A 24,025-nucleotide genomic window follows, 5' to 3' on the forward strand; every position below is an offset into this window, starting at 1 on the left:
CGAGAGATCCGGATCATGCAAGTATTTTACATTTTAAAGACGGTACCTATTAGTACTAATTAATTAGTATCAATTAATTTTTGCACTGTTCATGGTTATGCACAAAAAGCAGATCTTGGGAAAGGCTCCTGGAATCCAAAAGGAAATTTGAAGGGAACAAAAATTTTTTCAGGTATAATTATGCAACAATACGTGTAGCATTCTTCTCCAAATTGAAGCTTTAATAACTTATCCCTAATTTTCCTTTTGCATCGCAACATCCGTAACTAAGATCTGTTTTTCCCACTTGGCCATAAACCGTGCAAAAAATATCTGTTTTAGTAGGTACCGTCCTTACGAAACCCAAGTTTCACGGGTCATCCCAAGATGCGCAGTACGCATGCGCAGTAGGAAAAGGAGGCACCATTCTCGTCCCCAAAGCTGCGATTCTTGGCGCTGGCCAAAAGGATCGGGGCTCTGATGCGAGAATGAGGGATACTCACAATGAATCGGCGTCCAACTGACCCATCGTGTGTGGATTTCATCCGAGCAACACTGAGAACTATCACTCAAGTTGGTCGAAGACAACGAGACCAAATTTTCCATATCCTCAATACTAAACCCTGCTTGAGAAATATCGACACCAAGTATTGGTTGTTTCGATACCGTTCAATACTAATCACGTGACCACTTGCCAGGAAACTTCTTCTGCCTCTGCGCGCGTTGCGTTCCTATGTTTGTCTCAAAGTCAAAGTACGAAGAGGAGGGGGAAGCACCATATTTGCTAGACTTGCTACAAGTCGACCACATAAGTCATATAAAAACGTTCTTCGTAGCGAGCGAAGCGAGCTTCAACGAGGTCGCACAGCGACCGAGCGAGCGACGAAGTCGCGAGGTCAGGAAAAAAAATTTATAGGACTTTTAGAAAGTCTACATATTTGCGTAATGAATACACTACACAGAACGGGAAAACAAATATGTATAATATTACAGGTTTTGTATACTACACGTAATTCCATTGCCTTTGAATTGTGATATTCTCCTAAGTAAAAACTTGTATTTTGACTATATATTTTCTAAAAAAGATTATTAGGCGGTGACCGCGAGAAACTGAAAATATTGAGCTAACATACAGACGTTTGTTTAATTTGTTTTGTTTTGCTTTTTTTCGTTTGTATTTAGCTAGCAACTATAGATTCAGTCAAGCTTATCAGCACACTCTAGATGATTTCTCCTAAGGGCGAGAGGAAAAGGATGGCCAAAGGGAGATAAGGCTATCTTGACATTTAGTATTTTAAAAGCTCTCCCGAGTGAGCCTCTGAACACGCTCAAGCTATTTCTCACGGCTACGATTTTGCTTTTCTTTCTTTCGTTTCTAAACTGACATAAGCGGTAACAGACCTATCAGTGTTGAGCCCGAGGTGCGAGGAGCTCGGCTAGATGTAGGGCATTCGACTTTTCACCTAAATCCCTGGAATGGATCAAATAACGTGAAATTGATAATTTCCCTTTCAAGCGCAAGGTAAAACGCCGAATACCCCCACTCTACCCCTCCATAAATATGAGCCCTCCAAAAGTCAGGTCCTGCAATACTGCCAATAATAAGCCCCATCCCAATCCCGAATCTAAGCCCATTGACTATTAGGGTCAGCTGTTTTATGCTGTTAACGTATTGTTTATGGCCCAACCGAGGCAAAATTCTCTCTAATAATAACCCTCCCCCGTTCCCTTCACCCAAACGTAAGACACCGGTCTTCTAAACGCATATAAACCCAAGGCTTAAATTCGCCCGGAATTTGACAGTATTTTGGATTTGTAGAGCTCAAAAAATTAATTTGACGCTCATATGCCCGAGGGAGAGGTTCGGCCTCAACACGTATAGGCGCATGGTCAAAATAGTCTTTGGTTTGCCTGGGGCGGCTAATTATAAAAGCTCTGTTACACGCTGCCATGTTCTGTCCCGGCTTTGCTTCATGGGAGCTTCACACGATGCAAATGGTACTTGGAGATTCCTTGTCCAACGAATTAATTAAAAAGTAAAAAAAAAAATGTTTATGTTGCCTCTTTGGGCCTTATTTTTTCGTAAAAGAACTGTCTTCCAATGGGTTCCAGCACCCCTCGCTTTGATGTCAGTGCTCTCTTCTTAGCAGTTTGAAACACCTTATTGGCAAATTCGTAAAACTCATTCTCCATTTTCCATATTTTTGATTTCTCGAAATGTTCTACTGTACTCTGTTCCAAGGGTTTCTTCGAGGCTGTCTTTCGAAGATGTGACTTCCCACCTGAACGTGAAGAAAGAAAAGTGAATCAGAAACCAATCATTGGCCTCGGGATAAACCTCCTCGTAGAAGTCATCAAAATCCAATTAACCTTAGTGGAATGCAGTACAAACACCTACACGCAATGGTCTTACGACTGAAATACTTGAAAAAAGTGTAGCGAACCTGGGATTTTTTTTTTCAAGTTTCACAACCTGTTGCTCACACACAGGATCCAGAGAAATTCTTTTCGACTGTGCAAGTCATCTTGCTACACTGTAATTCAAAACATTTTTTATCTGGTACAATAAAGGTAACCGGAATGAAATCCTTCTCAGTGGTAACCGTCTTCTGCTTCCTTATCCTCTTACATGTATGCCCCTCGTCTCGACTTTCGCAGAATTCCTCTCGAGCCTGTGGCTCACATTTTGAAGAAAAGTAAGTGCTCAATAACACACCTTCGTTAAATAGTTTTGTTGCTCCTTTGAAGATCCTTGGTACAGTGGCTTCTAAAATGGTGATAAAATCTCCTATTTCTTCAGTGGTGCCTACTAATAAGTACTTTTCGACTAAATTTCTTTTAGCTTGCTCCAAAGCCCACTTGTTTCCAGGAGACCTTGACAGAAATAGAACAGTAACATGGATGAACTCACAGTTCAACTCACATTGGACAACTCAACTGCCAGTTGTTCAGTTGAAAAACAGACCATAAAGTAAAGTTAAATGATTTTTCCAAGCCCGTGACCTGCTCACCACATGAGTCACCCATAGCTCAGTGGTTAGAGCACCCTGACTAGTATAACTGGAAGGTCATGGCTTCGATTCCTGCTGCGCTCTGAAATTTTTTCCGAGGAATTTTCATCATGTACTTATCATCTATTTCATAGCATTGAAAGGAAAGGTTCAGGAAAACTGATAATTGATTCTACATATACAATCTAACAGATTTAGCAACCTTAGGCCTGTTCCAGTTCTCGGAAGTTCAAATAATTTAATGGGATTAAGGAGTATTTCTTGTCAAATCTGTTTTTATTTCAAGATTGAAGCCAATTTTCAGTGAAAACTTGCCCAAAATCTTTCATTTATTTCAAAGTCAACAAGCTTTCAAATTCAATAGGCATCAATCCCTGACAAGGAAAACTCCGGCAAAATAAGAAAAATCATTTGTGTGAAGTCATTGGAGCATAACAACTTGCCAATATCTCACCCCCAAATTACAATAAGATTCTGATTTTTGGCAAGTAGCAATTTTTCCCTCACGTTCTTTAAGAATATTTCAGCAAATCCCATAATTTCATAAATTTAGTTTTTGTGACATCATTGCTTCAGGACACTATTGTCGTGTTGTTTCCTATCATAAGAAACTTTATTCCACATTGCCTCTCTCCTGTAGAAGAGTATAAATAGGTAATGGTGAGAAACTATTGGAGGTCTGTAACCCTGAGATGCAGTAGCACCTAATACAGGGAGAGTAGCAATACTCCCAGTTGCTTCTTGCTACAGGAACTGGGTTATTAGTGCCGGCCATGTGGGCCTGCACATAGGCTTGAAGAACTAAATCTTTTGTGCACTTACCAGCACTGAGGAGCATGGCCACAGAAGAATGGGATTTGGAGCCAGAGTTTTTCAGGCTTACAATCTGGGTTACCTCTTTGTACACATTCATCAAATGTCTGGAACAAAACACAACTCTGGTTAAGTAATGTGAAGCAACTTCTGAGCATTCTCTGTTAGTAACGATTAAGAGATCAACACAAAGTGCATTTGAAGCAAAAAGAAGAAGTGCACCATGCAGTGGCACACAGCATTACGAGGTCAAATGTTACTTTACTGACAAAACAAGGACAATTCGCTTTTGTTTTTGTTTTTTGCTGACATTGACATTTCCATTTTTCCATTCTTTATTGTTGTATCTTTGTGATAGCTGTGCACACACTTAGCCTTGCGCCGCGCAAGGACTGGACATTAATTTATTTACACTGTAAGAGATGGGGTGGAGAGTGGCGTGGACAGTTTTCGACTTTTTGCTTTTTGCCGTAAAGACAGCCTTTACTTTGTTGCTGGAAAAATAGTGTTTTGTGCTTTCAGTCTTGTAGGAAGTGATTGCCATTTAAAGCCGGGAAATTGTCAAAAACAGTCCAAAGAATATCCACTCAGAAAGCTTAACATGCGCATACAGAGCTGTTATTAAGGACCATAACCCGTTACAACTGAATATCCTTGAAAGGGCCCTTATGACAGCTGTAGGGTCATTCTACTTAGAAAGCAACAACACTGTTACAGATGAGAAGCTCAATGCAACATTATTTAGTGGCCAAAACCTTAAATGACAGGCCTGACATGAGAGGCACTATCCGCAGTTAAATATTTATGCATGCGCATGGAAAAGTGACAAATGGTTTCCTCCAGATAACAACTTATAGCCTCCACAAGAAAATTTATAAAGCACACAGAAACAAAGACCATTAGAGATAGGGGCTTTTTCTAAATACCCTATCCCAAAGTCCATAAGCACTTACAGGAATCTGAAAAATGTCGCGATTTTTTTGTTCGGCCAATTGTTTTAGTATTCTAGAGTGTATTATACTACTACATTCCAGCTAAAGATCCCGGCAGCTCTTTTTATTCACTGGTTGAAACCTTCTTTAAATCAAAAGGTTTAACATGCTAATTTAAAACTTTGTTTAGTTTCTTCACAGTTTATGCTTCATTTTATTTCATCCTATCATTTAAGCAGTTCTCATTTTGGCTACTTTTATATTGCGACTCATTTAAACTGTAGCTTTGTAATTGAACTGAAGATGGCTTATGTTCAAGTCGAAACATGTCTTTTAAACTCAAAAGCATTTTGCTAATAATTAGATTAATTTCTTGTCTCATGCTACCGAGACCTTTTGGTAATATTTAAATGCCAGCCAAAAGGTCAAAAAGGCATGATTGGCAGGTTTCAATCCACTTGGTCAGTTTCTGTTTTTTTTTGCAGTCAGTTGGTCATTGCCATGATTATCATTGACAGCAGTAAAACATTCAAATTGTAAAATTGGGTTTTGAAGTTCAGAGCTTGAATGATATTGAAAGATGCGGTCATTCTCTATTTGCACTCTGCAGAGTGATTGCTTTTCATTGTCAGCAGTAAGAAGCCATGTCTGCTGGGTTGTAATATTTTACTAAGCTGTCTGACTTATAAAATTATTTTTTCATCAACTATTTGTTTTTTCTTACCTCCTTGTCTCCTTGCTTCATTCTTCGAAGATGTGGCCTAAAAGTGTCACCAAACCTTAAGAAGTAATAATAGGACACAAGTCTCTCTAGCGGTTTCCTTACAATGTTAATATACAGTGGTCTCTTCCTCACGCCAAGTCTTTCAAAATCAACATAGGCGAGATGGCCGTGATAAACTGCTGGCAACTTCTGTCTCCACTTGGTCATATTATGAACAAATCGCATTTGGTCAGGTAGTGACATCACATGAACGTTTCGACTCACATTCAGGTGAAGAGCATAGAATTTGTTTGGAGAGCAAAGGTCATAAATGACTCCCATGAAAGAGGTGCTTCCTGTCTTGGGGACTCTGTTGTAGAAAATCACAATGTCATCTTCTTCAGTATTGCTGCTCAATGATGCATCTCTTCTAAAGGAAGACTGAAAATAATGAAAACAATCAGTGATTGTGATACTGGCATACGTTTGTAACATTCTTTGAAATTAGAAGTGGTTTGTGATCATCTGATCTTCAATTGTTTTATCAAGATTAATTACCCCGTACTAACAACCAAACCTCCAAACACAACAATGTACAGTAGCTTATTACATGCATACCCGACCTTTCATCTCAATCTCTATCTTCCCATTTTAACTTAATAGGCCATTTTTCTTCTGGTTGAGATACATGTACACATGTACAATACACTGGGGATAGTATGGCCGTGATGTCAATACACGATTGAAATTACGACTGGGAATGTTGAATGGATGCTCACAATGAAACAACTGAGGAGTAGAGAAACTGCAAAGTAGCATTCCTGTATTGACATCACAGCTCTACTAATTCCCCAGTCTCCCATCTTGTGTGGAATTGTATCACACCAGAAGTGAAATTTCACGTTTTTATATTATGCCTCAAACATGGGGAATTAATATTAGGCCATTTTTTATTATTATGACTGTATTTTCATGCAAGAACAACACAAAAATTTGATCAAGCAAAGAAAAAAACATTTTGTCAAATACACTTAACTTAAGTGATGTTGCTTTATTTATATGAAAAATGCCAACCTCTATCCCAGGTGGTAGGGAAAGCAAGATGTCAAGCAAATTTATCTTGGGAAAGGATCAATCAAACATTACCATGTAGAAACATCCACTATCAGGCCTCATTTCCTCTATCAAAAACAAAACAATGAACACAGCTCCAAGTATTTGTGCCTTAATTATAATACATTTACCTTATGAGCATTTGCCAGGTCTCTCAACACATCAAATTGCAAATGTCTGGAATATTCTAAAGTCAAATAAAAAATAACAAAATAAAATAACAAATCATTACTAACAGTAAACATGCAGTCACATACTGTACAAAATTTACATGTCCAGGGCCGCAAACAATTTCTCTTCATAACAGGACAAGTCCAAATTAAGACCCAAAAAGCTGGGAGTTTGCCAGACAAGGACTAATTTCAGCCAGACATTGTCTCATGTCCCACAATTATTTGGAACTTTGCATGTATCTAAATATGATAATTAATTAATACATTACACCAACATACTGTAACATAACTTGAAAGTTCCGCCCTTGACAGAAGTGACCCTCCCAAATAACTGAGAAAATTAATAGCTGATGTGCCTACACAATGTAAGTACTATTAGCAAACATCCAGTCACAAGTTTGTATTCAGAGTGAAAGGCATTGGTTTATATAGACAGTATAAATAAATGAATTAACTTTGTTTAACAAGCATGACACTTAATAGTCTGTTATAACTGACAAACATGTGGCCTTCAGATTCCAGATTGAATTGAAATTGAGAAATGTTGGTTTCCGAGGAGTGGAAAAAACCGGACAACCTGGAGAAATCTCTCGGAGCAAGGACAACTAACCAACAACAAACTCAACCCACATATAACGCAGAGTCCAGAAATCAAACCCGGGCCACATTGGTGGGAGGCAGGTGCTCTCACTACTGCGCCGTCCCTGCTCCCCTAAGATACATGTAATGTTATGGGATCTAGTAATTATGTATGGAATGCTTATTTAACTCCAAAGGTAACAGTCTCTTGAATAAAAATATCCACGGGAAGTTAAGCCTCCTAAAAATATGACTTGACTGTCAAACATTAGTTACTATGAAAACATATACAGCTGTATCGGATGTTGAAGGGAACTACTAGAGCAAATGATAATCGGTATTGAAATTTTATTGGAAAAAAATCTCTTAGTTTGTGTATTCATGACAAGAACATGTCCGTATATAATAATGTTAATATTACTGCATGGTATGTTTGTAACTTTTTTAAACATCTGCTTAACCCATACATGTTCTAAATGGTTCAGCTCTTCATTTGCTCCATTTCCAAACACAATCAAATGAAATTGGAAAGAAGAATAATGACTGAGTTTGATTTTGTTTGGCTAAAATTTAGTTTTATTTTATTTCACACCCTTATACTTTGCACCCCATGTACAAGACAATGAGTGTTATAACTAGAGTCAAAATATATTATATTCTTATATAATTAAAGAAAACTTTGTTTCCACATGATTACTATACCCTCTGACTACACTTCTTCATTTCATCAATAACTCAAATTATGGTACACCACAAAAAACTAAAGAAATTAATAATTTAAGTTACCTATATTAAATGGAAGGGTGAGCTTAAACAGGAATACCATTCAATATCAATTAAGATAGATCTCAAAATATGAAAAAAATTCTTAATCCTTAGGTGCAATAAAAAATCACGACAAAGTAAATTGGATGAAGAACTTATAAGCTTATACACCCAGTAATAGTATTTTTATTTCATGCCGTATTTGCTAAACCACAAAGGAGTCTGTTGTCTAAACCTTGTATCGTTTGTAATTGAATTAACTAGAGACAAGCATAAACTGAATTGAAAAGAATGAAAAATTGACTCTTTTGTCGCGTTCTTCTTTTAAAGTGAAACTGAAATGTAATGCAGCTTTACAATGCTGTTGTTTTATACAGGCCAACAAGGAGATACTAGTAATAATTTGGATAGAACCGCACATGTACAGAAATGAAAATTAATTTCAAGCTTCCGCCATTGACACACTTCGAAAACCACGAACTCGTTTACCACATGCTTACCTCCGGCATTGTCAAACAGAGACATGAACACTTTTGAAATATTCCCGAACGCTGTGTAATATTGTTAGTAAGAAAATTCTTTTTACAGAGCGAAGCATAAGTATCGAACAAAAATCAGCATGAGGACCTACCATTTTGCACTCCGTTTACAGGATGTTGTGTTGTTGGAACTTTCGAACGCAGTATTTGAACTTCAAGAATCACGAGCGCAGTTAGAAAAGCCACAACCATCCATTTGTTTACGATCATTCTCACAGCAAGTGAAGACACTCTTGTAAACACCATTCATTCGTAACTCCTTAGGTTTCACTACGTAAAATGGCTAAAATACAACAACATCTGCGGTGGTTTGACATTCCATGCAAATAAATGGCGACGAGATTACCCCTTTTTTCGAAAGGACCTGGGCCGAGTTCTTTAAGTTTAGTTTCCAGCTCTCCCTGCCAGAGTCAGATTTTTCGTACCACAGGACAACCACACGCTCTACAACAGTTTGGTGAATCGGAACTGTTAGGGTTTCCCAAATCATGGGAGGTTTCAATTTCCTCGTTGTGTGAAAGAAACAGAAGGTAAACGTTAATTTATAACTGAAACGTGAGACCGCTTCCTGTTACCTGTAGAAATGTCAGAAATAGCCTTTGCTCTGACGCCTCGAGATTACTCCATAATGCAGGTAAATCAATTTATTGCGAAATTATTTGTAGAAGAAGTGCCTTTATTTACCTTTTTCTTTTTTCTTGAATAAGCTGTTACATCAAAAGGCAGGAGATCCAGCAAGCTTTGTTGAGCTTTCTAAAAGATCCCCGCATAGTTTATTTAAATAGATATGTAAATCAGTTAATAATAGAATTCCACATGCAGCTATTTTGTTTGAGGAGGCTTTCAGTGTTTACATTGCATTTATAAGGCATGGTCTAGCGTGCCCTAACTCAACTCAACCTTTTATTGACTTGATTAGCAGGACGTTTGAATCAATTGTCCTACACTGTTGATGCGTGCCAAGACCAAGCACGATCTTGATTCAAACGTCGCGCTGAATTCGCGCCGAACCCAGTGCCGACATTGTTATACTAGAAATACGCAATCTCGTACCCAGAGTCTTCAGGCTTTTTGGTCAGCGGGGCAACGCCGGGAAGACTCTGGGGACATCGAAAAAATTCAATTTTTTTGATTGGCTGTTCCGTAACGGTTTCCATTGTTTTACCGCAGAAATCCTGCGGTAATAAAATTCGATGTCCCCAGAGTCTTCCCGGCGTTGCCCCGCTGACCAAAAAGCCTGAAGACTCTGGGTACGAGATTGTAGAAATACGTGACTCGCAAAACCTCGCGAAGCTGGGGCTGGGTGGAAAGCCCTCTTTACTCGTATTGTAGCATCAAACGAGGAGATTAAAAGGCGCATAAGATTTTTTTTTTTGATGACTGATGGTGTTTTCGTAGGTTTGCGGTTGAAAATCTATTTGTGACGCGACGTAATGTACAACGGGCGTGCAGCGCTGCCGTGTTCGATGAATTTATTTCCCACGGAAAATTATTTACCGCGGCCACAAAACGTATAATTTCTTTAATGCAATCTTTCACAAAAAAGATTTCTAAAAGAAAGGGAAAAGATTCTGGAGAGATAGTTCTGTATCCAGTGAATATTGATAAACATTGCAGTTGAAATTTGATCATGCACGCATATTTTTTTCGATGTATGCAAATTTTGCTCCAGAGGACGCCAGACAGTCTGACGTCATTGTGCGGACACCTTCAAAGATATAAACATATACACATATATATATATATATATATAAATATATTTTTCGCTCGAATCCGCGCGGCTTAGCTCCGCTCGGGCCGGCTCGGCCCGACAAATTTATTAACCTCGCTTCGCGAGAAATATAGTCATTATTACAATGTATGTATTTTTATAATTATACAGTAATTTTGGTCTACCAGGAAAGGACTAACGATTAAGTTCGGCGTTTGAATTATGCCTAGCTACAGCCGAGCTTAGTTAAACACGACGAATGCGCGACGTACGTTTGAGCCGGCAAGATGAAAGGAACAGTCATACCATCTTTAATATTATATTTCAACCGATATACCGCTATATGAGTTTTTCATACCGGAACTGGGCGGAATGAGAATCTCGATGCGCAGAGTTAGCTATACCTGAGTCAAGGTACTGTCACTGACTGTACGTTCGGATGTGAACTGAGATGTGAGATTTTGGTTCTGTGTCGTGTATACAGATTCACAAGAGGGAGACGGATTGAACTCGTTTGACTGGTTTGAGAGGCGTGGTGTAAACGCCCCCTAATGACCTCGTCAGAAAACTAAAATGTTCAGATATTTTTAACAGCTTCAACGTTAACGTTACTTGACTGCAAACCAGTTCCAGACTCGAAGATTTTGTGTATGTATGGAAATCTGTTTAAAGTCTTGACGCAAAAAATTTTGTTGTGATGTTTGCTTGTAACTATAATTCATTGTTTATTTTCGATGTTGTTTTCTTAGTTGAGCCACTACGTTGAATATGTCAAATTAATAATAATAATAATAATAATAATAATAATAATAATAATAATAATAATAATAATAATAATAATAAATGTCTTTATTCATTCAATAAAGTACATATTGAAAGTTACAGAATAAAATGTAAAAACATATTGATAGTACCAAAAGGTCTGGATAGTAGCAGTGCTGTGTGGTTTCTTAGAATATTGATAGTAAAAACGAGCATAATAAAAAAAAAAAGTCAGAAACTAACTGTTTAGTGCACGAAAGGGCTTTTCATAAGAAACTTAAAGCCAAATCTTAACGTGGAATCACACTCTATTCGTGCGAAAGTATTTGTGTAATTTTCGCACCCCGTTAGGTTAATTTTCGCGCCAACATCGCTTTAAATGATGTAATTCGCATGATCCGTTACATAGTTCCCTTGACAATGGAGTCATGATCACTCCGAAACTTCAGCTTTTATCGTTCGTTTTTGCTGTTATATGCTTGTAAAGAAATACGGTGCAGTAATTTTAAGTTTTACAATCTGTGCAGAAAAGGTTACAGAGGTCCCTCCGAGGGCAACAAAGTTAATAGAAATAAACTATTAATCTTTTGACAAATTGTTTTGAGCTCAGCTGGAGAGGGCCTTGGAACATTCATCTCCCCAGCGAGAGAAGATGTACCGCTACTGTTGACGTCGGGAACAGTTATTTTTTATCGATGTGCCACTTTGGTGGAAGTGCAACGTGAATGATAGGGAGTATGCATGAAATAAAATGAAAAAGATGTAAACAACTTAACCACGCAGTTTATCACCTTGGTGACAAATGAAAGCCGGTTTATTAGCAAGTATCGATTACTGTAATTTTAACGCGTGGGCTTTATCTTTGACGATGACAGCGAATGACAAATACAGACTGTCACAAGCTCAGTCGGTGCGGTTTCTAGGACCTGTAATGGAAGCATGTTTTAGCGGAAAGTTGTCAGTGTTTTGTGGCTTCTTGACACACGCCGATTAATTTCAGATAGTGCTTTTATTTCAGTGCATTAAAAGTATCTTAAATGTTTACTTCGTTTTCGGTTACGTTATCCACTGACCCTCGGCAAGGCTATTAACATCAGAACTCTCTGCCTTCGTCAGTTCAAAGTCGACCAAATTCGCTTCGTTATTTAAGTGACAACATCTGATGATGCTCATCTTCTCGAAGAATAATTGGAGAGCTGGATATTTTTGTGTCCAAAGAATTTCTGGTCAACGTAACCAGTCTAAAAAGTGAACTTGGGCCAGTTTTAAGAGGTCGGTTGCTGTTACTGAAACTTAGTATCTTTTTAACTTAACAAAATCTCTTCTGGTTTCAAAAGTCATCTATCGCTGATATAAAAAAAAAAAACCTTCCAGTGACGTATTGCGGTCATTATCCCATAAAATGTTAAGTTCAGTCGTCATCAATGTCTTGATTCTTAACTACTCTCGTTGTTAGGGTGTGAGAACCTGACGGGATGTAGGTTATTGTTTTCTTTCCCTGTATTGGTACTCAGCGGTGAGTTTTACAGGTCGTTACACAGTGATAAAGCCCGTAATAATCTCATTTGTCTCAGAAGTCTGCTTTCTTTTGTACACCGCCATTACATCTCGAAGTTGCCATGGCAACCTTTTTTACACCAAAGTCATCCAATCGCTGGTATAAAAACCTGCAGTGATACCTTGCGGTCTTTATCACCTGAAATGTTAAGTTCGTGGCTAATGTCTTGATTCTTAACTACTCTCGTGTTTATCTCATCAGTTGTCTGCAAACTCTGCTTTCTTTCAAACGCCGAGCTCACATCTTGAAGTTGCCATGGCGGCATCACTTCACATCTCGTCAACACTTGATACATTCTGGCCAACCCGCTTTTTGTGGAAGGCAACAATGGTAATCGAAAATGTGGCACTGCTAAGGGAAAAATCTCTTGTTTGACAGGTGGAAAAGTGGGTATAAACTTCACTGCTGACCTCGCTTCACTTCGCGAGCTTTTACGATTCAGCTCCTCTCCAACATCTGCTTCAAACGGCTCCAAAACTGAGCCATGGCTTTAATATGACATCAATTTTCGCCTTAAGAATTTTTCACTTAAATATTGTTCGTCTGTGTTATCGTCTGTTCTTGCCGATTTGCACATTTGATCTGCGCCGACGCACACGTTCTCGTGACTCTCCTGGTTGCTAGGCAACCTACTGTCCTGTTCCGTAAAGGACGAAACTCTACATGGTTCTGCCAAAGAAATAAATTCTCCATTGTTTTGGTTTGCATAACATACTTTCTCGATCTCCTTAGTCTCGGCCAGCAAGGCGTGCAAATTAAAAGCCTCGTTTCTTGGCTTTTGTCTCCCTTGTACGTCTCCGTTATGTTTTGTTCTTTTCCTCTTTTCTTTTGACCAGGGTCCAAAGAATGATCCTGATTGCACGGGCAAAGTATCATTTCTCAACTCTTCCAAGCTGTCGTGACTTGCAGGCTTTTCTTTATCGATTGCTTTAGGAGACTTTGAAGTTGATCTTTGTTTTATGAGCCTCAGGCATTTAAAATTTTTGCCCTGAATTATTAAGCTGGGTTTGTTCAAAGCTGTGCCAAATATCTCTCTACGGTCTTTGGCCGGCATATTGCCTGGCGCTGCCAGGGTACTTAATCCCATTTGAATTTCGTGTTTTTTAACGCAACAATTGAACTCCTGACAAAGGTGGTTACTTTTCTCCATTGCATCAACAAGAAATGCATCTTTTTTGCCAGGTTTAGGACAGTTGATAAACACAAGATCATCTGTGTTTGTCATCAAGGTATCTTTGGGAGATTCATTGAACACTCGTAATGCTTGCTTTGTGAGTCTCTTACTATGTGGTGGAAGCTTTCCTTGCCTCAATCTCTCAAGAGCAATTTCTATCTCCCTTAAATAGTGCGTTTGAAATAAAGAACCGTAGTCCATCTTTCGCTTGTTTTCTTGATCATGACTGGCAGGCTTTTGGCAGCTTGACCGACGTATTCACATAACAACCACAACTCTTCGGATGCCCTATACGGTTCCAAACGAGCTAATAACGGCGCTTATTTGCGATGCGATATTGATCCCAGTGAGCAAACTAAATACGTGCTTATATATATTTACTTCTTCCGCTGAATTCATTAGTTTAGTAGTCATTATAAACTTGTGACCTACCAGTAAGCCCCGTTTTTCTTTGTGAACCCCTTTCCGCATGTAGTTTTCATTAACTAGACCTAACTTCTTTTAACCTCACCATATATAAACAGTTTAATAGACATGTTTACATTCCAACACGATAAAAGAACCTAAACCCTAAAAATGAACCAAGTACGCCCAGAACTATGGCATAATTAACGAGCATTTAGTTCGTGATGATTTCAGAAGTGCTAAAAATGTGATAACCTCTTAACCGCTGAAAAGTCGTGGACTTTACCGAACCTTTTCCTTTGTCTGGTTGGTTAGCTGTGTTTAATAAAGCTACTAGTATTTTGCACCCTTCGGGTAATTCCTATGCGGACTTTTTCCCATCCTTTTATCTTGATCTCTCTGAAAGAATTCAAGCAAACAAGAAAAGCAATTTTTCGCAACACTGATTTTTCTACAGGCATTTTCCTCCTTGTTTCTATAGAATAACAATAGAGTCACAAAGACTCGCATACGGGCAGAAATGTGGAGAAACTATTTTAAAACTGGTAACACGGACCGTAGACCTTTCTCGAGCACGCATAAACTTCTTATCGTGTTCATCAGTTTAACTCTTTCTTATAAACCAGTGATTGACCATATTAGGCAACTCGCGGTCTGATTGGCTACGTGAGGGCGTCCAATCAGCTCTTGGTTCCTGTAGACTTTGATAGTGGACATTTTTTAACTTCGATGAAAGAGAAAATGGTGGATATTGAACTTTATTATTATTATTATTATTATTATTATTATTATTACTATTATTATTATTATTACTATTATTATTATTATTATTATTATTATTATTATTATTATGTGGCAGTAAAAACTGCTGGATGCCCAGATTACTTAAACAATGATTGGGCGGCCAGCCGTAGCCTAATGTCCATTATTTCAAAAGCTTACAGCGCCTGGCAATGTTGAGTGAGCTTGTGATAACTGATTTCTGTATCTGCAGAGCTATTGTGTCGCTTTTATCTCCCACTAGCTCTTTAAGTGCCTTCCTGACATCTCTTGAATAACCTTACATTCCAGCAACTTAAAATTCATAGCTTCAGACCATTTCAAACGCCTCCCCCTGCGTGTAGAATTCTGTGCTTGTGAGGTTTCCGCCATAACGCTCGGAAGCTTATTTGAAAGAAACGAACTATTAAAAACAGACTTAGTCGTCCCCAGAGTCACCAATCTGACTAGCTTTCTGCTAGAAACAGCTGCTATGCACTTTATCATGCTATCTGTATATGCGTTGATGCTCCGAAGTTGGCTTGCTTTCGGTTATGATTCGCCTTCAAGAGAACTCAAAGAACGGCCTCTGCACTACTTGCCGCCATGATTATTATTATTATTATTATTATTATTATTATTATTATTATTATTATTATTATTATTATTATTATTATTATTTATCTATTTTTATTCTTCTCCAGTCATCTCCACAAAAAAACATTAGGAGAATAAAGGTATTAAAATATCGGAGAAAGGGCCAAAAGTAAAAAGACTAATACTTAGCCCTAAAGATGAAAAAACAAACAAACAAGAATCATATATTATTGGTTTTAGTAGTTAGATATATGAGGGTATCAGCACACGTTTCAAAAAATGATAAAAAATCCCATACAAACCCTTATAAATCCAATATTTTACCCAACCCCATACAAATCCTTATAAACCCCAATAACTACATAAAATACTATTTCAGCCTTTGAATTCAACCACGGAGACGTCAAAAACCTAAAAACCTAAATTTAGCTTTTGACCTAAAAACCTAAATTTAGCTTTTGACCTAAAACCTAAAAACCTAAATCCTCGGTTTCTCAAAACTCCTGCAACGGAGACGCTAAATTTTTATCCTCGGTTTTTCAAAACTCCTGCAACGGAGACGCTAAATTTAGGTTTTTCATAAATGACACCAACTCACAAACAATCATCGATTAAATCCAACCAACTCATCAATCGCTGATTTGAATGATGAATACAATATTTTTGAACACCAATTTGGATAAAAAAATAATCATTATGGTTGTTGTGTGACTGGATGCCGTTACTGTCACGCGTGACGTTGTGTGACTTGTCACGAAAATGGACAAAACCCTGAACGTGGGGTGCTCGGTTGGCTGTTTACTTGCCTGGCCCCTGCCAGGTCTTTTACCCGCCGCTGACAAGGCGGCTGTCCCTTTCCCAGTTTACCTCTGGGACCGAGGTTGAGTCCTGGGACGAACTCTGAGCACCCCGCTGTAAACCAGTAGGGCCTGAGCGGGCTCACCCTGGAGGTACCGTCTACTGGAAGACATCCCACACTACTCAGTAATTCACCATCTGCACAAGCCGTTAAACAGGTTTCAGTCAGGGGCCAGCTGACACCACCCTAAAGCTTCACCAGAGTTTGTGAACTAATATAATAATGACCCGATTACCTATATATTACACTCAGTTCTGAAATTTTTACACTTGTGGTGCTATTTTTCTGTATATTGCGTAATATTGCTTGATTTGGATTAACACGCATGCGCTTTCATGCACACAACCCAAAGCGGACTGGACACTAGTTTGTTAACACACGTGTCGGCCATTTTGTCGCCATTTTGAAACGAGTTGTGTTTTTGATGTTTATGGCTCCTGTTTTGGGATTTTTGAACATTTATTTCTCCACTTTCATTGTTCTGATGTTTGTAGACGCTTTTTGAGGTAAGGAATATCATTTATTTTGCATCCAACAATAGATTTATCGCTATCGAATATTCGTGAGGCCGTGACTGCTGTAATGATAAAATGACCTTACACCGTATTTATTTTTGCACATCAACTAAATCCTTGATTGGAATCCAAGAATTGAATTCATCACTGTATCCTTTCCACTTTACCAAAGCTTGTTTCTTCTTGTAATCTCTCCTAATAACTTTATCGATTCTGAATAACTCCTGTTCAGCTTTCAATAATTCCGGTTCATAAAAGCTACCTTTTATCTGTTCGTTGTTAAGATCTTTCAGTTTGTATGTGATTGGATTAGTGTATTGTATTTTATCGATAAAGAAAACCTCTTCTGTGAAATTGGGTGTATAACCCCGATCGAACACTTTTCTTTTGTACTTTGATATTCGAACCTTGTCACCAATTCGGAATTTTGGCTTGTTTGATACTGGTTTCAAATTGCCAAATAGATTGAAGTAAACAGTTCCTACATTCTTTTTCTTAGATGCTTCTGTCGGTGTCATTTTTATTGAACTGTGTTTAGTGTTATTATACTGCTTCAATATTTTAGGCAAAATATCCAGATACATTGTATTGCCTTGAGCAGTGAATCGTTTCCACATTTTATTTTTAATCGTTCGATTCCAACGCTCAACAATTGATGACTTCTGTTCATTCTCAGTGGAATAAAGTGTAATGTTATGTTTATTGAGCAAGTCTTTGAAATGTTTGTTGTAGAACTCTGAGCCTTTATCAGTCCACAGATACTTTGGTTTTCGACCCTCTTTGAATATGCTTTGAAATGCTTTCGTTATGGTCTCACCTTTTTTATCTTTTAATGGGACAATCCAGCCGTATTTACTAAAAACATCTATAGTCGTGAGAAGATACCTATTACCTTTATTCCATTTACTGAATTGTTGCATTTCAACAAGATCAGCAGCCCATATTTCATCAATATTATTTACAATAACACGCCGCCGAGTAAAGTTACGTCTTATGGGTTTATGCAGCTCATTAGCTAATTCTTCTTGCCAGTTTTCCTCTTTACCCGACGGCTTTTGACGTTTTTTGGAACCCCAAGTCCCAATTTTGATTTTGTATTTATTGCATTTCTTGCCAACCAATGTCCCCATTGTCGTTCGGAATATGGAACAGCATCCAATGACTTTACCATCTTTTTGTCAGCTTTTAATTTACATTTTTTATCATCTTTGCAGACTGAATAATCAACATCATGTTGCATGGCTATTGCATCTGTTTTGCCTGTTGGTTTATCGTATATTTCCAATATTTGCCCTGTTTTGGGGTTATATTTGACTTGATTTTCCAAATCATTGTATGGACCAGTGTATTTATGACCAGGTAATACCCACCCAGCTTTGGGTTTTGGGAGCTTACCAATCATTTTGTGTATGTCAATTGAGCCACCGCTTTTGGGTCGTCCTTTGATTCCCTTTTCATATTCACCCCAATTTGGTGGGTGCCAACCAATTGAATCATAGCTTGAGCATTTCGGTGTGTTGTGAAATTTGCTCCCAATTTTTACCATGCTTTCACATGGATAATTTTTGTATTTTTCTAATGTCTTTTTTCCAGCCTTGCCAGACCAAAATTGACTCGACAATATACCAGTATCTGTGCTAAATGCACTTTTGGCAATGTCACCGGATTTGTATCTATCAAAGACTTCCTTTGTTGATGGAATTAATGTTCCAACAACATCCATCGACTTCGATGCAACCTTACCTGGTGTGCCAAATTGTTCTAAAATTGTATCTAAATTACCACCATCAAGTTCTTTTCGGTCAGTTTTGTACCTTCTTTTTGGTCTTACTTTGGTTGATAATTTATCAAACATCTCTGATCCAGTCTTTTGAACAAAAGGAGTTGCTTTAGAGATAGCATAATCAATAGCTTTTTTTTGCAATTTAGGGTTTCTAAGTGCTTCAGACCCATAATATCGACCCATTTCAACCGCTTTCTTTCCCAACCATGGTAATCCATGTTGAATTAACATATCAGCACCAGTTGATGCTAAAGTATCCATTATGCCCCCCCCTTCAGAGGGGCTATTTAGTTTCCCTGTTTTTTAACAAATTTGGTTTTAGTTATACCACATTCAGCACAGGTACAGAAGAACATAAGCCGACCATTTTTGGCTTGCTTGTAACCTGAAGGCTGAACACATTCAGTTTCTTTCTTTTGTTTAACACAATATGATTTGACCATTTTATATCACTATATTAGATTAATTATCATCAGAGTCAGACTCAGAATCTGTTACCAATGTACACCATAAACATAATTTTCCTGAAAATTCTGTGTATTCATCACACTCTTCACAATATCTTATATCAACCATTATACAAACTAATTAGATAATTTTTTAAAATATTGGATTATAAAATTATGATTGACACTTTGATTGTTCATGTCAAAATGTGCATTGTGGATTGTTTTCAATATACTTGTACCCTTTTGTCTCTCAAATAAATAATACAAACACCAATAGCCACACAATACTGAATCTCTTTCCTGGATTTCATCACCTGAATACATTAATCGTTTGCCACTTGTTGACATGAATTGCATAATTTCTTTTGGCATAATTAACCCAAAACTATCAAAATATTCTACATATTTGTCTCCGTTTCGATACGCAACCCAATGTGTACCTGGTCCAATCTGTGAATCCAGGTTAATGATACCAACTTCATCTTTTTTCATCTTTTGTGGTAGATTATCTCTGCTGTAAATGCCTCTGAAGTGTTTTATTTTGAGTTTTTTGACCCAGTCAATGAGTTCAAAGTTACTGAGTGGTTTATTTATGAATTTCACAGAATGTCTCCGATTAATGGAATCCCCTTGAATGGACTGTTTTTGCCTAACAACAGACCTTTTCCTTTTTTGGTTTTTTTTTTCCCTTTACCATACTGATCCCATGTACCGAAAAATGGAGGCGGTCGATAATTAACTGGTAGGACCAAACCACCATCTTTTTTGGTTGTGTTTGGAACAAAAACTGGGACCGATCTTCTGGATCTACTTCTATCCACCTGTAACCCTTTGCCCATTAATGCATTCAAAACCATTGGAATGCCAATTGAAGCCAATAATGTCCCCAAAAAACCTCCTGATTGTGTCTTAGTTGGTTTAATTACAATCTGTCCACCAGTATGTATTGCATTGACAATTTGCTTCTTTTGTGCTTCAGTGAGCCAATCTTTGTATTTTATTAATTGATCAATTTTATTTTGAGGAATGAGGAAACCACCAACTTGTCCTCTACCAAATATTTTATTGACACCCACATTTGCAAGCCCAGAAAGTGCTCCAGTAGCTAATGGTCCAACTGCTTTTGCTGCCATTGGTAGTAATTTTGTGCTAATTTTGAATAATGATGACCAAAGACTGCCTCCTTGTTGTACAGCTTTTCGTATCTGTGTTTTGCTTATTTTAATATCTGCTCCAGTTTTGTTTTGCATTGCCTTTTTCAGCCTATTTATTTGTGTTTTGGTTAACATCAGCTGATCCGGTCCAGTTAATTCAGAATTTGATAATCTTATTGTTATTGCTGAATTGTTTTTTAATGCTTTTGCTAGTTTATCTTTTTGCCCAATTGAAAGTGTTACTCCATGTGAATGATAAGTTGTCATATCTTTTATATAACTAACGTTACATTAAAAATTTATTCCATTTATCGAAACAATAGTTTGCCATCCTTCTGGATGAGTTCAGCTTCTTGTTCATATAATGTCAATGCATAAACTGAATATGCAGTTGCAGTTGTGCCAGATAATTCATAGTGGAATGTCAGCTTTGTGGTACCATCTTTGATATCCATTTTTTGTTTTGTTAAATCGAAATACAAGAATGGGAATAGTGTTTTGAAATTGTTGACATTCAATAAAGTCCCCTGACTGTATTCATTATTTGCATGCACATATTTGAGAATATCTCTGTAAACTCGAGTCAAATCAGCCTCTGGAGTGTAATGTACATCAGGATATTCATTGCCATTAGCCACAGATAAATGACAATTTAGCAATGTTCTGGGATCTGTTGATACACTAAATGTATTGTACAAAAATGGATTTACTGTTTGTGCAGCAAGATTTGCATCATTGATAATGAAAACAAATACATGCCTTGGCTTTGAAATCCCACTTGTTATCTGAAAATTACCACTTCTTTGTGTTGAAGAATTACTTCTCTCAATATTTTCTCGCAAATAAACCCATTTATGTGGCTTCAAAAACTGACTCATATACAGTGATTGTCCTTCTGAATTGAAAGTGATTCGTGGCACAATAAGCTCCATTCTGGTAATAATTACACGACAATCAGCCCCAGCTTGCCATATTAGAATAGTATCAGATTCAATCTGCAAATTTAATTCCAATCTTGTTGATGGTAATAACTCATCCATCAATGCTTCAAAGAATGAGTATCGATTCAATGGTATTTCTGTATTGACAACAACTGATAGACCCAAAAGTGCTTTTCTTGCAGCAAATCCTTTATTGTAGTTATCTTCAGCCGATCGTTCTTCAGCGTGTCGGTTTGTATCCAGATAGAAAAACTCATTTGTTGCTGTCGATTGAGCATATCCTGGACTATATTCCAATAGATTTTTAATATTTACACAATGATTGGCATCATTACAATCATATACCATTTTACCATTCAATCTTACATCGAAATCATGTATAAGACTGTGTGAACCATTAACAATACCATTATGGTCTTCAGCTGCTATATTTGCATTCTGCATTGTTTGGACTTTAAAACCAACTGATATTCTTGCATTATACCAATCAAATGGGGTCACTTCTCCTGTGTTGTCAACAACAAAATGATAACCATCTTTCTTTTGTGACCTATTATTTCCTGGATTACCAGTATTCAATGGTGTCTCCAATTGGAAGAAGACATCTTCATATCTCTCAATGTATTTTGGATTTCTGAATGATTTCATTTATACAGATATGTTACATTATTTTCATTTCCTCCTTCTTTTGAGTTTTCCACCAGATATCATCCTATTAACTCTCTCAGCTATTTGAAAATCAGTCAGTGGCTGCACCATTTTTGGTTGGCTCATTGTCACTGATTTTGTTTTGGAAGGTTGTTTTTTGCTCAATAATTGAATTATTTTATCACCTGCTTTATTACCAGCAAACTCACCAGTTTTGGTGACTGCTTTTTCAGCTGCAGTTTTGGCTCCTTTCTTAGCTAATTCTTTTGCTGTTTTTCCGAAAAGTTTTGATCCAACTGATCTGAAAACATCCATAATTCCTTCACCATGGATATGTTTCATCGCATAACGACCCAATTCTGGGTCAAAACGTGGCTTAAATTCACTTTGTCGTACCATATATTGATATATTATATTAAACTAGACCTGAGAATCAAGCTCATGAACCAGTCAATGCCATTCAAGTCAATTGGCCGACCCAAAGCGTCAGTCACTGTTATCCCCATTTCTGAAATAATTGACTTGGAAACTGGGCTGTATAATGCTCTTTTTGGCTCAAAAGTAAATGGATAACTCCTTGTTAAATTGTCAGTGGGTATCATTATCAGTGTATTTGTGAATCGTCCATCACTGAGGCTATCAGTTATTATATCACAATTAATGTCCAAAACGTCAATATCATTGGTAATATTTGGCAATTTTGTCCCATGTTCAGTTTGGTTAATTAACTTTGGTTCAAATCCAATAAGTGCTCCAAAATTAGAGTTTCTAATATCAAGCTGCCATTGGTTGTCTAGCTCAATGACAACTCTATATGATGAAAGCACAAAATACAGATTGATGCCCTTGCTGGAAGATGGTTTATCTCCATTTTGAATTATTGATTGAGTGATATAATCATCAAGGTCATCATATGAATACATTCCATCAACAAATGTGATTGTCTTCCAATTTGTACCATTATCTGGGCTGTATTTTATTGTATTATTGTTGTATCCTGCATTGACATTATGCCACGAGTATGTCATTGACACTCGATCAACAGCTAGCTCATGTCTCATTGTTGTGTCAAGCTTCAATGGTGGATCAAATTTGATAATAAAGTCTTCAGGCCGACTTCGACCTATTTTTTGTCGGTTAACAGATGAAATATGTATCGCTCTTTCTTGCATATATACTTCAGTTATATAATTAATTATGTAACTGATTACGCGACCTAGCGAATTATATATTGTTGCAATAAATCAATGAGTTGTTTGTTGTTTATCAAGCCAAGTTGATTCAATTTATGGGCTATTTGTGAAAATTCCTCTTTGACTCCATTATTACCAGCCAAAATGGATCCACCAAGCAATTCCATTCTGTCAATCAAATCATTAGCATCATTGAAATAAACAACACCAGAGCCCAATTTCTTGAATTTTTTGCTGGATTTATGGATTGGAATCTCACTGAGTTGGTTCAATTCATCAAATACCATTTTGGCAATATCACTGTATTTCTTCTTTGAATTAAATCTCTTGGTCAATAAATCGATTGTATCGAAATCAACCTTTTTGTCCATAACTTTGCGTTTATCTTTTGTTGCCACAAGTCTGAGTTGTCCCATTAATTTTGGAATATCAATCATCAGTCCACCATATTTCCCAGAAGATGATATTTTGTATGCATTTCTCTTTGGTTGAGTATAACCAGAACCTTTTTTGATGGTTTTCATTCCTTCTGGGATTATTTTAATGCGCCCTTTGTATTTTTGCAATAATTTTATATCTTCATCTATTTTATCAATTTTGTCTTTATTCTTGGTCTTTCCTTGGCCCTTGGATAAAGGACCCTTCTTTATTCCAAGTTTTTTCAACATTTTGCCAATATTAGCATCGTAATCCTTGATGTCAATATCTCCTTGCATAGAAGCTTGGAGAACAGAACTCGGAGGTGCAAGATCGTATTGCATCAATTTTTGGATTTCATCAATATCAAAACCAGCATCCAAATTTGATTCAACATCAGGTGACATCATTAATGGTTTATAGCCAATTGGTAGCTTTGCTTCTGGTGATTGTGTTTCTGGTTGATAAGTTAACATAGCAATGTCTTCCAAAC

At 37.3% G+C, this 24,025-nt stretch overlaps 2 protein-coding genes across 2 annotated transcripts in view; both read right to left on the reverse strand.

Moving 5' to 3' along the window:
- Positions 1-24,025, reverse strand: part of LOC146478983 (TNF receptor-associated factor 2-like) — a 255,231-nt gene that overhangs the window by 188,202 nt on the left and 43,004 nt on the right. The window lies entirely within an intron of this gene.
- On the reverse strand, positions 941-8,949 carry LOC146478997 (heparan sulfate 2-O-sulfotransferase 1-like). The gene is made up of 6 exons (XM_085111194.1): positions 8,700-8,949; positions 6,683-6,738; positions 5,460-5,879; positions 3,813-3,910; positions 2,696-2,853; positions 941-2,261 (listed from the first exon to the last, which is right to left on the reverse strand). The coding sequence occupies exons 1-6, from the start codon at positions 8,851-8,853 to the stop codon at positions 2,032-2,034; spliced, it is 1,116 nt and encodes a 371-aa protein (XP_084967320.1). The 5' UTR covers positions 8,854-8,949; the 3' UTR covers positions 941-2,031.

Source organism: Pavona decussata, unplaced genomic scaffold (genome assembly GCF_977016875.1).
Source record: "Pavona decussata unplaced genomic scaffold, jaPavDecu1.1 SCAFFOLD_61, whole genome shotgun sequence".
Taxonomy (NCBI): Eukaryota; Metazoa; Cnidaria; class Anthozoa; order Scleractinia; family Agariciidae; genus Pavona; species Pavona decussata.